The sequence below is a fragment of the Sarcophilus harrisii genome, chromosome 4 (assembly GCF_902635505.1).
Source record: "Sarcophilus harrisii chromosome 4, mSarHar1.11, whole genome shotgun sequence".
Classification (NCBI taxonomy): Eukaryota; Metazoa; Chordata; class Mammalia; order Dasyuromorphia; family Dasyuridae; genus Sarcophilus; species Sarcophilus harrisii.
In genome coordinates, this window is record NC_045429.1 from 100,167,238 (window position 1) to 100,180,425 (window position 13,188).

The following is a 13,188-nucleotide window of genomic DNA, read 5'->3' on the forward strand; positions in this document are numbered from 1 at the left end:
AAAAGAGATTAATTAGTAAGACAGGTTAAGTACACAACACACATAAATAAATATTTATGATACCCTAGTATTCAATAAACAGAAAACCCCCAGATGCTGTGATAAAATTATTGGATAAAAATTTCTGGGAAAGTTATATAACAGAAGAAATTACATTCAGACTAACACTTCCCACTTTATACAAAAATAAGTACCAAATGGGTATGTGATATGTGTAAAGTTCATATCATAAACAAATTAGAGAAACAGAAAAAATATCTAACATATCTATGGAAAGAAGAAAAGTTCATGACCAAATAAGGGATAGAGAAGATGAGAGAAGATGAAAAAGATCATTTTAATTACATAAAATTTAAAAGTTTTTGCATAAATAAATCTACAGATTTAAAAGAGAAACAATTAACTGGGAGGAAAATTTTGTAACAAGTTTCTTTGATGAAGGTCTCATTTCCAGATATTTAAGGAACTGATTAAAATTTATAAGAATAATTTAAAAGATATTTATGACATATTATAAAATATAAATTATAAAAATAAGGGCATTTCCCTAATCCATATGTGATCTAAGGATATGAAGAAATAGTTCACAAGGGAAAAAAAAATCCAGGTTCTCTATATAGCCATATGAAAAAACTGTTCCAAATCACTCTCTGAGAAATGCAAATTAAATCATTTCTGAGATTTCATCTTATCAGATTAGCAAAGATGGTGAAAAAGGAAGATGATAAATGGTAAAGGAGATGTGGGAAAAACACATATTATTGCACTATTGGTGGAGCTGTAAATGTGAACTATTCTGGAAAGCAATTTGGAAACATACACAAAAAGTTACTAAACAGTGTGTGACTAAATCTATACCCAAAAAAGATGAAAGAAAAAGGAAATATTCTGTATGTACAACAATATTGATAACAGCTCTTTTTAGTAATCCTGGTAACTAATAGGATGCCCATCAAATGAGTATGACTGAATAAATTGCAGTATATGAATGTGACGGAATACTATTGCATTGTAAGAAATGAATAAATAAATGAAAAAGGGACATGAAAAGACTTCTGTGAACTGATAAAGAGTGAAGTAATCACAATTTATAATATAATATCAAAATTATAAAAACAAAATACCTTGAGGATTTTTATAAACTGATGAACAATGAAATGAGCAGAACTGGGGGGGGGGAATACAATAATACTGTTAAGACAAACAACTTTGAAAGTTATAAAATAATTTTGATCAATAAAAAAACCATCCTTGATTCACAAGATAATGGAATATGCTACCTACCTTCCTGATGAGAGATAGAGGATTTAGGGTATGGGATGGGAAATATACACATACATACATATATCATATGTCAATTTGTTGCAAACAATTTTTTTTTACTTTTTTTTAAAATGGGGTTGGGGAGGGGTTGGGGATTTCTGTTAATTAAAAAATCTTTAAAAACAGAAGTGGGAGATACTGAATGCTGAATGCATTTTCAGATGAGAGGCAGTTTTGCTTAGTTGTTTTTCTTTGTATAAGAACTCTCATTTATTATGGTAGAGTGGGACTAATTTGGAAGTGTTTGCAATGTTCAATCAAAACATATCAATAAAACTTTTTAAAAAATTGAACAAAAATTTCCCAATTCCAAATCTTATGCTCTTTTCACTGACTTCATCTTTTCTAACTTAATTGAAGTTTTCTAACTTCTTCTTAGGAAGGTGAAGAGAGGTAAAGAACAGAGTTGAATAATCTCTACAGAGCCTTGTGAATACAATATCCAAGAAGCCATGCTACTGGGGCATCTAGTCAGTGCTCCAGCAATAGCTTTATCTTTTTTAAAATAATTTTTTAAAAAATGGATTTTAATGGTATTTTTTGTTTTTACATTACCTAAGTTTCCTCCTGTTTACATCTCCTCCCCCACACCCAGAGAACCATCTCTCATGACAAAAAAAATTTTTTTTAAATAAAAAGAGGGGGAAAAAATTCAGCAAAACTAATCTACACAATATTTGCAGTATTCTACAGCCTTACATCCTCATGTCTGCAGAAGAATAGGAATGGACGAATTTTCTAGATTTTCTTTACAGCCAAGTTTAGTATCTTTAATTTTGCAACCTCATTTTTTGTTGTCTTATGGTTGTAGTTCTTTCTATTTACACCATTGAAGTCATTTTGTATATTGTGTTTTTGCCTGTTCAGATAAGTCTTTCCACATTTCTCTATATTCATCATGTTTGTCATATCTTACAACACAATAAATATTCTATGACATTCTCACACCAGAATTTGTCCAGCCATTCTCCAATTAAAGAACCTCTATTTTGTTTCCAGTTCTTTGACTCTAAGCAAATTATCACTATTATATTGTATAAAGAGCTTTTCTGTTTATTAAAGACCTCCTTGGGATAGGAGTTTTGAATCTGCTACTTTGCAATTCTACTATAACCCAGCAGAAATTGAGTAAATTATGTGGATTCCCTGAAGGCACAAATCTGACTGCCTTGGGTGAAATTCTGTCTTGATGGTGGGAGTGGCAGTAGGGATAATGTGTGTGTGTGTGTGTGTGAGACAGAGAGAGAGAGAGAGAGAGAGAGAGAGAGAGAGAGAGAGAGAGAGAGAGAGAGAGAGAGAGAGAGAGAGAGAGAGAGAGAGAGAGAGAAAGAGAAAGAGAAAGAGTGTTTTGGAGAATCTCTGTTCTTTTAACCCTCTCCACTCACCTCACACTCCTTGGATGGATATATGTGTGGTGTGCATGTGCATGTGGATGTGCTCCTGAGTTGATTATCTAGCTCTGTTTTTTTCCTATTTTTCTCCCCCCAAATTCCCAGGAAAGGCTATTTTCCCATAGTAGAGATGATAGAAATTTGAGTGTTCTGTCAGTGAAAGGGATGAGGGAAGATCAGGTGAACAACTGGAGTTAAATGTAGTTCTGGTGATCACTGTGTGACCAAAGGCAAAACCAGTGCCTTTCTGAGCCTTAGCTCCATGGGGAGGAGGGTATTTGCACTGGCCCCCTCATGGGACTGTTATGGGGAAAGCTGTTTCTAAGACTAAATCCTGACAAAATCTGAGCTCTCCTTGCTCCTGGCCAGAATCCCAACAACCCAACCCTCCCCACTTTGTCTGGGACTTCTGATCCCTTTCCTATGGAAAGAGGAAGTAGCTGGCACTTGAATACCTAGAAAGTTGCTTGGCCTGTTGTGAGGCAGCCTTTCTGTCCCTTACAATGGTTCGTTCTCTCCTTCAGATTCATGTGTGCTGAAGATAACCTGGAAGGCACCGAGCTGGGCCCTGTGAAAATTGGGAGGACTGAGTAGCTTTCTCTCCATAATGATATTCGCTGCTTTATTTTCCACGGGTTTCTGGCAAGTGGGTCAGTGATCAAAAGTGCCATGACAGTTCCCTTTATTTCCTGATTCCAGGGCTCTGGAGGAGTTGCATGGTCCAAATCCCCTCCTCTTGGGCTCTCTGCCCTCCCTCACAATGTCTCCATTGTCCATCTGAGCTCAAGATGGACAACTTGCTGACACAAGCCCAGTGGGTGGGGACTGGTGGACAGATAGTCAGGTCTCTGCCCCATACTTTAAGACCCACAGGGAGTTGAAATACATAGCTTCCCCTCTTTCTGGGTTCCCTTCCTCCCCTACCCCTACTTCCCACAGGAAGGGCTCATCTCTCAGGGCTCATCTTCATTTCAGTTTTCTCTCTGTCTCTGGCAACTTCCCTGTCTCTTTCTATTTCTGCCTCTATCTGTCTCTGTCTCCAGTCAATCTGTCTTTCTGTCTCTCTGTCTCTCTGTGTGTCTCTATCTCTCTGTGTGTATCCTATCAACTTCTGTCTCTTCTCTCTGTCTCTCTCTGTCTTCTGTCAATCTCTGTCTGTCTGTCTCCCTGATTTCTATAAAGCTCGCTATTTTTATCTTTATCTTTCTTTGCTTCTTGTTAACTTAGCTCTGTCTCTCCATTCCTGTCTCTCTCTTTCTGTCTGTCTAGGAGCGGGTACTTCCTCTTGCACTGTGACTCAGGCAGCTCATTTTTCTCTCCTGGTACTCCTCCTGTCCCTATGGGTTGGGTCACCAGCTCTGGGGGTTTGGGTGGGGGTCATCCTCTACAGTTCTTTCTGGATTGCTTGAACTACTCACTGTCCCTCTTACACATCCTGTGCTTTTCCACATTGGTACACCCGGTTTTCTATTGAGCTACTGCCCATTCTTCAAACTCGATTTAAATATCACTTCCTTCAGGGAGCCTTCCCTAGTTCCAATTTGGTAATAATCACTCTCCTCTCAGAGCTCAAAAAACATTTTGCTTAATGCATTTATATATTCTTTTGTACCACTACTTAATGTAATTCTATATTATTTTGTCCCCCAACTCAGCTGTAAATTTCTTTAAGGTAGAGACCTTATATTGCCTAAACATTGCATTTCTTCAGTGTTCAATAAAGTATCTGGGTTCAATAAATAAATTAAACTGTTAAATTAAATGATCAATGGTTTTTGCTCATTCTCTCACGATGGAGTAGGCTGACTCCCCTAGGCCCTCACCCCTACTTGGTAAAGTATATAAAGAAAAGGTTTGGGGTAGGAGGCACAGTATTTGCCCCTTACCCACCCCACCCAGCTTATCTCTTACCTCACGGTCATCCAGGTCGATCTTGTTCCCCAGTACTACCATGGGGAAAACCTGCTCCATAGGCACTACTTTCTGGAGAATGTCCCCCCTCCAGATGTCCAGGGCATGAAAGGAGTCTCGGTTAGTGACATCAAAGGCCAGGATGCAACCATCTGAGCCCTTGTAGAAAGTGGATATTATGGAACGGAACCGCTCCTGACCTCCCGTGTCCCATATCTGAAGGAGAAAGCCACAACTTGAAGAAAGAAAAACTTTCCTTTTTCTCAATGATCATGTCATTGTAGGACAGGACAGGTCTGTCTTTCACCTCACTTCGTATCCAACTGCTTAGCATTGTGCCTGGCACATAGTGGATGCTAAATAAATAAATATTGATTGATTGACTAATTGGTCAAAAGACCAACATTTTGAATGTTATAATATCTTTGCTTTGTACATTTAACTTTTTGAAAACACTTTCATATTAATTATGTCATTTTCTCTTCACAGAATGCTTATGAGATAGATAGGGCAGGGATTATAATCTCAGTTGACAGATGAAGAAATTGAGGTTCACTGAGGTCAAGTAATCTGCCTGGCACTTGCAATTAACTTCAAATTCAAATTCCAGAGATGATCATAAAGTATCTAGGAACAAAGGATCATGGGATGATAAATCTAGGGCTGCAAGGGCAGCTAGGTGGCCTGGAGTCATGAAGACTCTTCCTGAGTTCAAATTCAGCTTCAGACACTTCCTACTTATGGGACACTGGGCAAGTCTTTTGCCTCAGTTTCTTTATCTGTAAAATGAGATGGAGAAGGAAATGGCAAATCACTCTAGTATCTTTGCCAAAAAACAAACAAACAAACAACCCACAAACCCAAATGGGGCCATGGAGAATTTGAATAACAACAAAAGGGACTTCAGCAGGCATCTAGTTCAACCCTTGTGTGAGGAACAAGGATGCCTTGAGCTGTGTTTAAGGTTAGGTATTGGGGATACAAAGATATAAACAAAATAGTCTCTACCCTCAAGGACCACCAGAACTAATGGCAGAATTAATAATCAAGCCAGTCCTAGAACTCAAACTTATTGATTTGTAATCAATGCTTTTCCCCCTCTAGACCCATATATGGTGATTGACAGAGCTTGATCTGAGTTAGCCTGACAGACTGGGAAGATTTGTATCTATCCAGACTCAGTGGGAAAGGGCAACTCTGCTCACCTGTAACTTTAAGGTTGTGTTGTCTATCATGATGACTTTGGAGAGGATGCTGGCTCCCAAGGTGGTCTGATAATCCTCATAGAAAGTCTTATGGACATATTGATGCAGAAGGGAGGTCTTTCCCACTCTGTAGGGATATATAAATACATATAAACACACACACACACACACACACACACACACACACACCCCTCAAAATTTTTTAACATTTTCAGTGTTCTATTTTATTCCATGGAGGCCAGTCCCCAGAGTTCTTGGTCCTGCACATCATCTGTGAGAAATGATTCATGACTTGGATATGTTCTTTCTCAGTATTGGAAATCTCTTGAGAACAGCTCCCAGAAGAGGCAGGGACCAGTCAGGATGGTAGGTGGAGGAGAGTTCTTCCAGGTATTTGGTAAGGAGAAATGTTTCAGATCCAGTTAAAAGTCTGGGTGTGTGGAAGAACGAGGGAGGCAGCTGCCTTAGCTCATCACCATCATCACCTTCATCACACATTAAAGTACCATGGTCTTATGTAAGTTACTTCAACTCGGAATTTTCTCATCTGTCAAGTGGGGAAATAATACCTGCCCCACCTACTAAACAGTTAGTATAAGAATCAATTTAATAGATGTGGTCATGGCCACAGGATTTAGGACTGGAAGGGATTTAAGAAATCACCTAATCCAGGCAAGGAAACTGAAGGAAAGAGGGAGATGACTTGCCCATCCAAGTTTGGGACTTGATAGCTGAATTGGGATCTGAACTGAAGATTTTTGATTTCAAAAGCTCATGCTTTGAAAAAGTTAAAGTGATAGTATTATCAGAATCATCATTACTAACAATACCAATCATGATTGTTATTTACAAAATTAACAGTAGTCACTAATGGCTGGGATAGCATCAAAGAGTGGGGTAGGCTCAAAGAGAATGTGGGGTAGTGAATATTATTTAGTACTTTCAGCTTGAAAGACCTGAGTTCAAATCATGACTCTCACATTTACTAGATATGTGACCATTAGTAAATCATTTAGCCTCAGCCTACTCTCCCTGGAGATATCCATCTGTTTCTCTCCACAAAAGGGGCCAACACCCTAAATCAAACTCTCATCACTTGGACTGTTTGAATAACCTCCTAATTGGTCTCCTTGGCTCTCATTTCATTCTTCTCTAGCTCAGCCTTCACTCAGTTGACAATTAATATTCCTAAGCACAGGTAAGATTGTGTCATTCCCCTCCTGAGAAAGCTCTGCTATTTCTTGCTACCGTTAGGGAAAAAAATTAAACATCTCTGTATGATTTGAAAACCTCTTTGCGATAAACACGTTGAATTTGACAAAGGGAAACTTTTCCCAAAGGTTTTAAAACTGAAATGGGTTTCTTACTGATCTGTATGTTTCTCCTGGAAATAAACACCCTCTCTAGAGGGAAAAAAAAAAAAGCAAAAATCTCTTTGCAATATGGCACCAGTCTACCTCAACAGGTTTGTAGCTAGGTGTTGTCCATCACATATTCTATGTTCCAGATTAGTTGACCTGCTTTCTTTTCCTTATATACAACATTTCATCACCATCTATTTGCTTTTGTCCAGGCTCTCCCTTATGCCCAGGAAGTCTTTCTTCACCTCTGCCTCATAGAATCCACAGCTTCCTTCAAAGCTCAATTCAAGGAAATATTTCCTGATCTTCATAGTTGCAAGGGTCCTCTCTTGGAAATTACTTTGTATCTTGGTGTGCATTTTGACTTGTCTATCCTTCCAGTAGACCATAAGCTTCTTGTGGTCAGCAATGATTTAATTTTGTCTTTATGTTGTCAGTGCTTTGCATATAATAGGCTTTAATAAATGTTTATTTAATGAAGGAATGGAGTTTCCACACCAAGAAGAAATTATAGATTATTGATATATAAATGTAATAATATTGATAGACTAAGCTAAGTATTGAGGATTACAATATAAAAACAATAGGGCCTTTGTCCTTAAGGAGATTATAATTTAGTGTGCATGACTTGCTCACAAGTTATCAGTAGTAATAATTTCATATTATCATAGCACTTTTAATGTTTTAGAAGTATTTCACAGCTATTGTCAATATGTAAAACTATCCTCTAAGGTAAGTGAGCCAGGTATTATTATCATTTCCATTTGAGAGATGAAAAAAAGAAGGCACAAAGCAGTTAAATGACTTAGGTCACCTTGGAAGAACCAGGACTAGAGGCCAGGTCACTTAACTCCTTGCCTTAACCCCTTGGGTAAGACTGCTTTCTATTACACATATTAGCAGGATGGCCATGGGAAAGACATTTAGTTTAGTGAGACTCCCTCCCTAGTGTAACCCCCAAGCTCAGGAACTCCTAGAAGATAGAACCATGTAGAAGACATCTCATTATCCTTGGGGCAAGGCTCCCAGTCAGATACAATTCCAATCATTCTGGAACTGTACATAGGGCAGACTTCCTTTTACCCTAGGGCTCCAATAATGATGAGCTTCAGGTCTATCTTCTTCATTGCATCCATAGAAGAAGCAGGCAATCTGTGGGAAGAGAAAAATAAGCCACATCCTAGTCCCAATATTCATTGTAGTCATCCTCACCCAGACCCATTGCTTTCCAATTAGTGTTTTATCAATTTGAAGTGGACTGAAGCAACCTGCTCTTGACCCAGAATCAGATTGGCTTATTTTTCTTTCAGAGAAAAGAAAGCCCCTGACCCGAAATGGGCCTCGAGAGTATTACTACCTCTTGGTCTTTTGGTCCAACAAACTCTGGGCTCAGTAAGGTGACTCTGTAGCATTCATGTAGGACCAAATGCTGGAAAAAACCTAACATCTGGGACTGGGGCAAACCACGAATGGGTTAATGGTCTGAAACAAGATACTAATGATTGGAGATGTGGGTGGTGTTTGTATGAAAAATGTAGAATACCTCCCTTTCTCCTTTGCCTGCATTATTGCTGTTCTTTGCAAAATATAAAGGTTATTTCAAGGCTTATTATTTGTTTTCAACCCCAAACCCACTCACATAGCATTTCCCCAGGGCCCTCCCTTCTTTCATTCCCGGCAGCTCAATGGAACTTGAAAATAAAGGTTACAATGACTTATAACTTTTCCCCATTGCTATTGCTCAAGGGTGGAACATATAGCCAGAAGCTCTAGAGACCTTTTAGCTGAAGGGCATTTTATCTTTTTGTCATTTTACATATGGGGACACTAAGGCCCAGAGACCAAAGTTATATATATATATATATATATATATATATATATATATATATATATATATATATATATATATATATATATGGATAATCAGCATGGAATAATGAGTTTAAACCTCATTTCTGAAACTTACTGTGTGCTTTTGAAGGAAATCATTTTGTGAGTGTTAATTGACCCCATCTGTAAAATGGGGATAATATACATCTAGGACATATATTATGTATATTATTCCCATTTTACAGATGGGGTCAACTAATACTCACAAGGTTATTGTCAGGACTGAATGAGATAATAAGACAGTAATTAAAATTTATATAGCATTTAAATATGGGCAAAGCACATTTTATAAACAAAATGAAATGGAAATTTTAAGGCAGTACTATATAAATGTCAATTATATAATTATTATAGAATAATAGTAGTTAAAAGAACTCCAGAGTTTGCTGTATCTATCCTTTTGCACTGGGAGTATATTAAAAACCTTCCAAGCAGCCAAATTATCTAATTTTTTGAAGATCATACACAGAACCCTGAGTAGAAGAGCTCTCCACTGTCACATCACTATTCTTGAAGGGACAAACCTCTGTGGCAACTGGTCTACAAACCTAACCTAGTTCCCACCAACACCAAAATCTGACCACATTCCATGATGAGCAAGTCAACCTAATAACCATCCCATAATCTCCAGGCTACTGGCTCTGCTTCCAGCCTAGTCACTGAAGTTATTGATCATTCAGGATAGTGATGTGACAGTGGAGAGCTTGCTCCTCAGGGTTCTGTGTATTATTAGATAATTCAGCTGCCTGGAAGGTTTTAACATATTCCTGGTGGAGAGGGATATTTACAATGACCACTGGAGTTCTCTTTTAGTTACTATTATTCCATAATAATCGAAATATGGAGAGGGTCTAGGTAGAGTCACCAAATGTGGTTCGCCCAGTGGGAGAAGAAAACCAGTCTAATTGCGGTGGCCAGGTACCCTAAAGGAGGAGACAGAGGGTGATATGTGACAGGCAAGTCAAACAGACCCCACCTCCCTTTAGATCTGGATGGATCTATGCCCCAGACCACAGATCCTCCTTCCAGCCCTCATCTAGGATTCCAGCCCTGTGAAGATGCAGCCTGGCTGTATCTAGAGGAGTATCTAGAGATACTTCTCTAGATACTATAGCCTCTAACTCCAGATTCTGAAGATTTAATCAATAAAGAAACTTTCATTAAGCACCTAAGATAGATTCCGACTGTTCTAAGCTCTGGGAACACTAAAAGAAGCAAAGGGCAGTAGTCTAATAACTTTAAAAAGAAAGTTTTCATTACCAAAGCCCTTGATAATGCAACATCAGAAATGCAGTTTTATTCATGAAAATCACATTAAATATGAGCAATAACTTGTGTTTACATTTATCTGTTAACTATATTCTTTGCCATTATAATCCAAGGACCATGAGGGTTTTCCATTTACTTATATGTATTGGATCTTTTATGTGTTGCCTCTCCTTATTAGAATGTGAACTCCTTTATGTGTTGTCTCTCCTTAATAAGATGTGAACTCCTTGAAAACAAGGATTGTCTTTTCTCTTTTTATCCCCCAGTACTTAACAAGGTGCTTTGAACATAGTAAATGCTTTGTTATTCATTCACTTGTTTATCATGAATCAGAAGGTATGAGTGGAAATCAAAGTTATGATCTCATCCCTCACTTGAAATGAAAATTCAATAATCAACTTCTGGTGCCAAGATGGTGGAGTGAGGAAGGAATACTCTGAAGGCTTCCTTAAATTCCCCCCAGAAAAAAAAAAAACAAAAAAACAACTAGAAATCAGAATTGATCTAGGAGCCAAGGTAGGAAAGGTCTATCTCACTCATGTGGGAGGGGAATAAAGTTCAAGAGCAGCAGAAGCTTCTAGTCTCACAGCAAGGGACTTTCAACAAGGGGGCAAGCCTGGAGGTTCTGCCCTCCAGCAATCCAGCAACCCCTTATGGCCAGCAATGAGATCCCATTCCTGGAATCTACCAGCAGAGAGACTCTGTTTCTATAACAACCTAGCAGCAAGGTCCTATCACTCAGGCAGATCAACAGCAAGAATACTCCTTTAGGAACTACTAGCAGAAATGCCTTGTTTCCATAGCAATCCAGTAGAAAGATCCTTTCTAAAGGGCTAGATACCAGAAAGATTCTATTATAACCCAGGAGAAAATCCCTATCTCTGCAACAGGCTAACAACTAAACCCCACACCAAGAAAAGGACAATAGGGAGGCCTCATATCCCAATACAAGCCAGAAGGGAAACCTGTCCTCTACAGAAAGCAAGTAGCTAAGCCCTGAAGCCCAGTAATTTTTTGCTAGTAGTAAGATCCAAAGCCCCTTCATAAAAAGCTTGGGACAGTGCAGGACCACAGCCCAATTCTCACATGAAAACACCAAATTACCAAAAAGGCAGGAAAAAATGAACAAAAAATAAAAAAGAGCTTGACTATGAAAAGTAACTGTGGGGATAGGGAGGATCAAGGCATAAACTTCAAAAAAGACAATAATATCAAAATAGTTAAAGCTTCAAAGAAAAATATAAATTGCTTTTGGGCTCCCAAAGAAATCCTAGACAAGTTTACAATGGATTTTAAAAAGCAAATTAGAGAAGCAGAAGAGAATTTGGCGAAAGAAATGCAGGAGAATTGAAAAAAGAGTCAATAGCATGGGGAAAGATATGCAAAAATTTACTGAGGTAAACAACTCCCTATAAAATAAAATTGGCTAAATGGAAAAGGAAGTACAAAAGTTCAATGAAAAAAATAAATCCTTAAAAATTAAAATTGAACAGGTGAAAACTAATGATTCTATGAGACATCAAGATATAATAAAACAAAATTAATGAACCAGAGGGCTTAGAATATGATATACTGTATGGCAAAAGAGTTAGGATTACAACCAAGAATCATCTACCCAGAAAAATTAAATATAATCTTTCAGAGGAAAAAATAGATATTTAACAAAATAGAGAACTTTCAAGCATTTCTAACTAAAGTACCAAAGTTAAATTTTTTAAAAATGATGTCCAAATACAACTCAAGAGAAACATGAAAAAAATTTTAAAAAAAAAGGAAAAACATAAGAAATTTAATAAGGTTAAACTTATATTCTTATATGGCAATATAATATTTGTAACTTTTAATAACTTTATTACTATAAGAGCAATTAGAAAAAAAAAATATATATATACACACATACACATACAGAGGGTGTGGATATAAAGTGACTTTGATATGGTATTCTAAAAAGGGAAATTAAGGGGGTGAAAAATTATACTGGAAAGAGAGAGGAGATTGAATGGGGTAAATTTTCCCACACAAAAATAGGTATAAAAGAGTTATTATAATGGAGGGGAAAATTGAGGTAAGGGAAGGGCAGAGGTGGCAGGAAAAGATTTAAACTTACTCTCATCAAAATTGTCTTAAAGGACACACAAACTTGGTTATTATAGGAATCTACCTTACCCTATAAGAAAGTAAAAAAAGGACAGGGATAACAGAAAAAGGAGGGGGATGACAGAAAGGAGGATATATTGTACAAATATTTGTAAGGAGAGGAAGAAGAGTTAAGAGAATAAGTGAAAAAATAGAATCAGGGGAAATACACAGTTATCATAACTATCAAACTGAATGGGATAAATAAACCCATAAAATGGAAGTGGATAGCAAAATGAATTAAAAACCAGAATCTTATAACATATTATTTACAAGAAACACATTTGTAGGAGAGAGATACATACAAGGTAAAGGTTAAGAGGCTGGAGAAGAATCTATTACACTTCAGTCGAAGCAAAGAAAGCAGGGGCAACAATCATGCTCTCAAACAAAGCAAAAGCAAAAATAGATCTAATTAAAAGAGATAAAGAAGGAAACTATATCTTGCTGAAAGGCACCATAGACAATGAAGTCATATCAATACAAAATATATATGCACCAAATGGTATATCATCTAAATTTTTGAAGAACAAGTAGAATGAGTTATAGGAGGAAATAGATAATAAAACTATCCTTAAATAGATAATAAAACTGAACTCAACTTTCCCCTCTCAAAACTAGATAAATCTAACCAAAAAAATAAACAATAAGGTAATGAGGTGAATAAAATTCTGGAAAAGTTAGATATAATAGATCTCTAGA

The 13,188-nt window shown here is 37.3% G+C and overlaps 1 protein-coding gene across 1 annotated transcript in view; it reads right to left on the reverse strand.

Annotated features, from left to right (window-relative positions):
• The window catches only part of RAB7B (RAB7B, member RAS oncogene family), a 34,149-nt gene that overhangs the window by 4,022 nt on the left and 16,939 nt on the right, over positions 1 to 13,188 (reverse strand). The window contains exons 2-4 of the mRNA XM_003767624.4: positions 8,275 to 8,343; positions 5,831 to 5,957; positions 4,626 to 4,841 (exon numbers count right to left, since the gene is read on the reverse strand). Coding sequence (XP_003767672.1) covers positions 4,626 to 4,841; positions 5,831 to 5,957; positions 8,275 to 8,327 — 396 coding nt within the window. The 5' untranslated portion in view covers positions 8,328 to 8,343. The remainder of the gene's footprint in view (positions 1 to 4,625; positions 4,842 to 5,830; positions 5,958 to 8,274; positions 8,344 to 13,188) is intronic.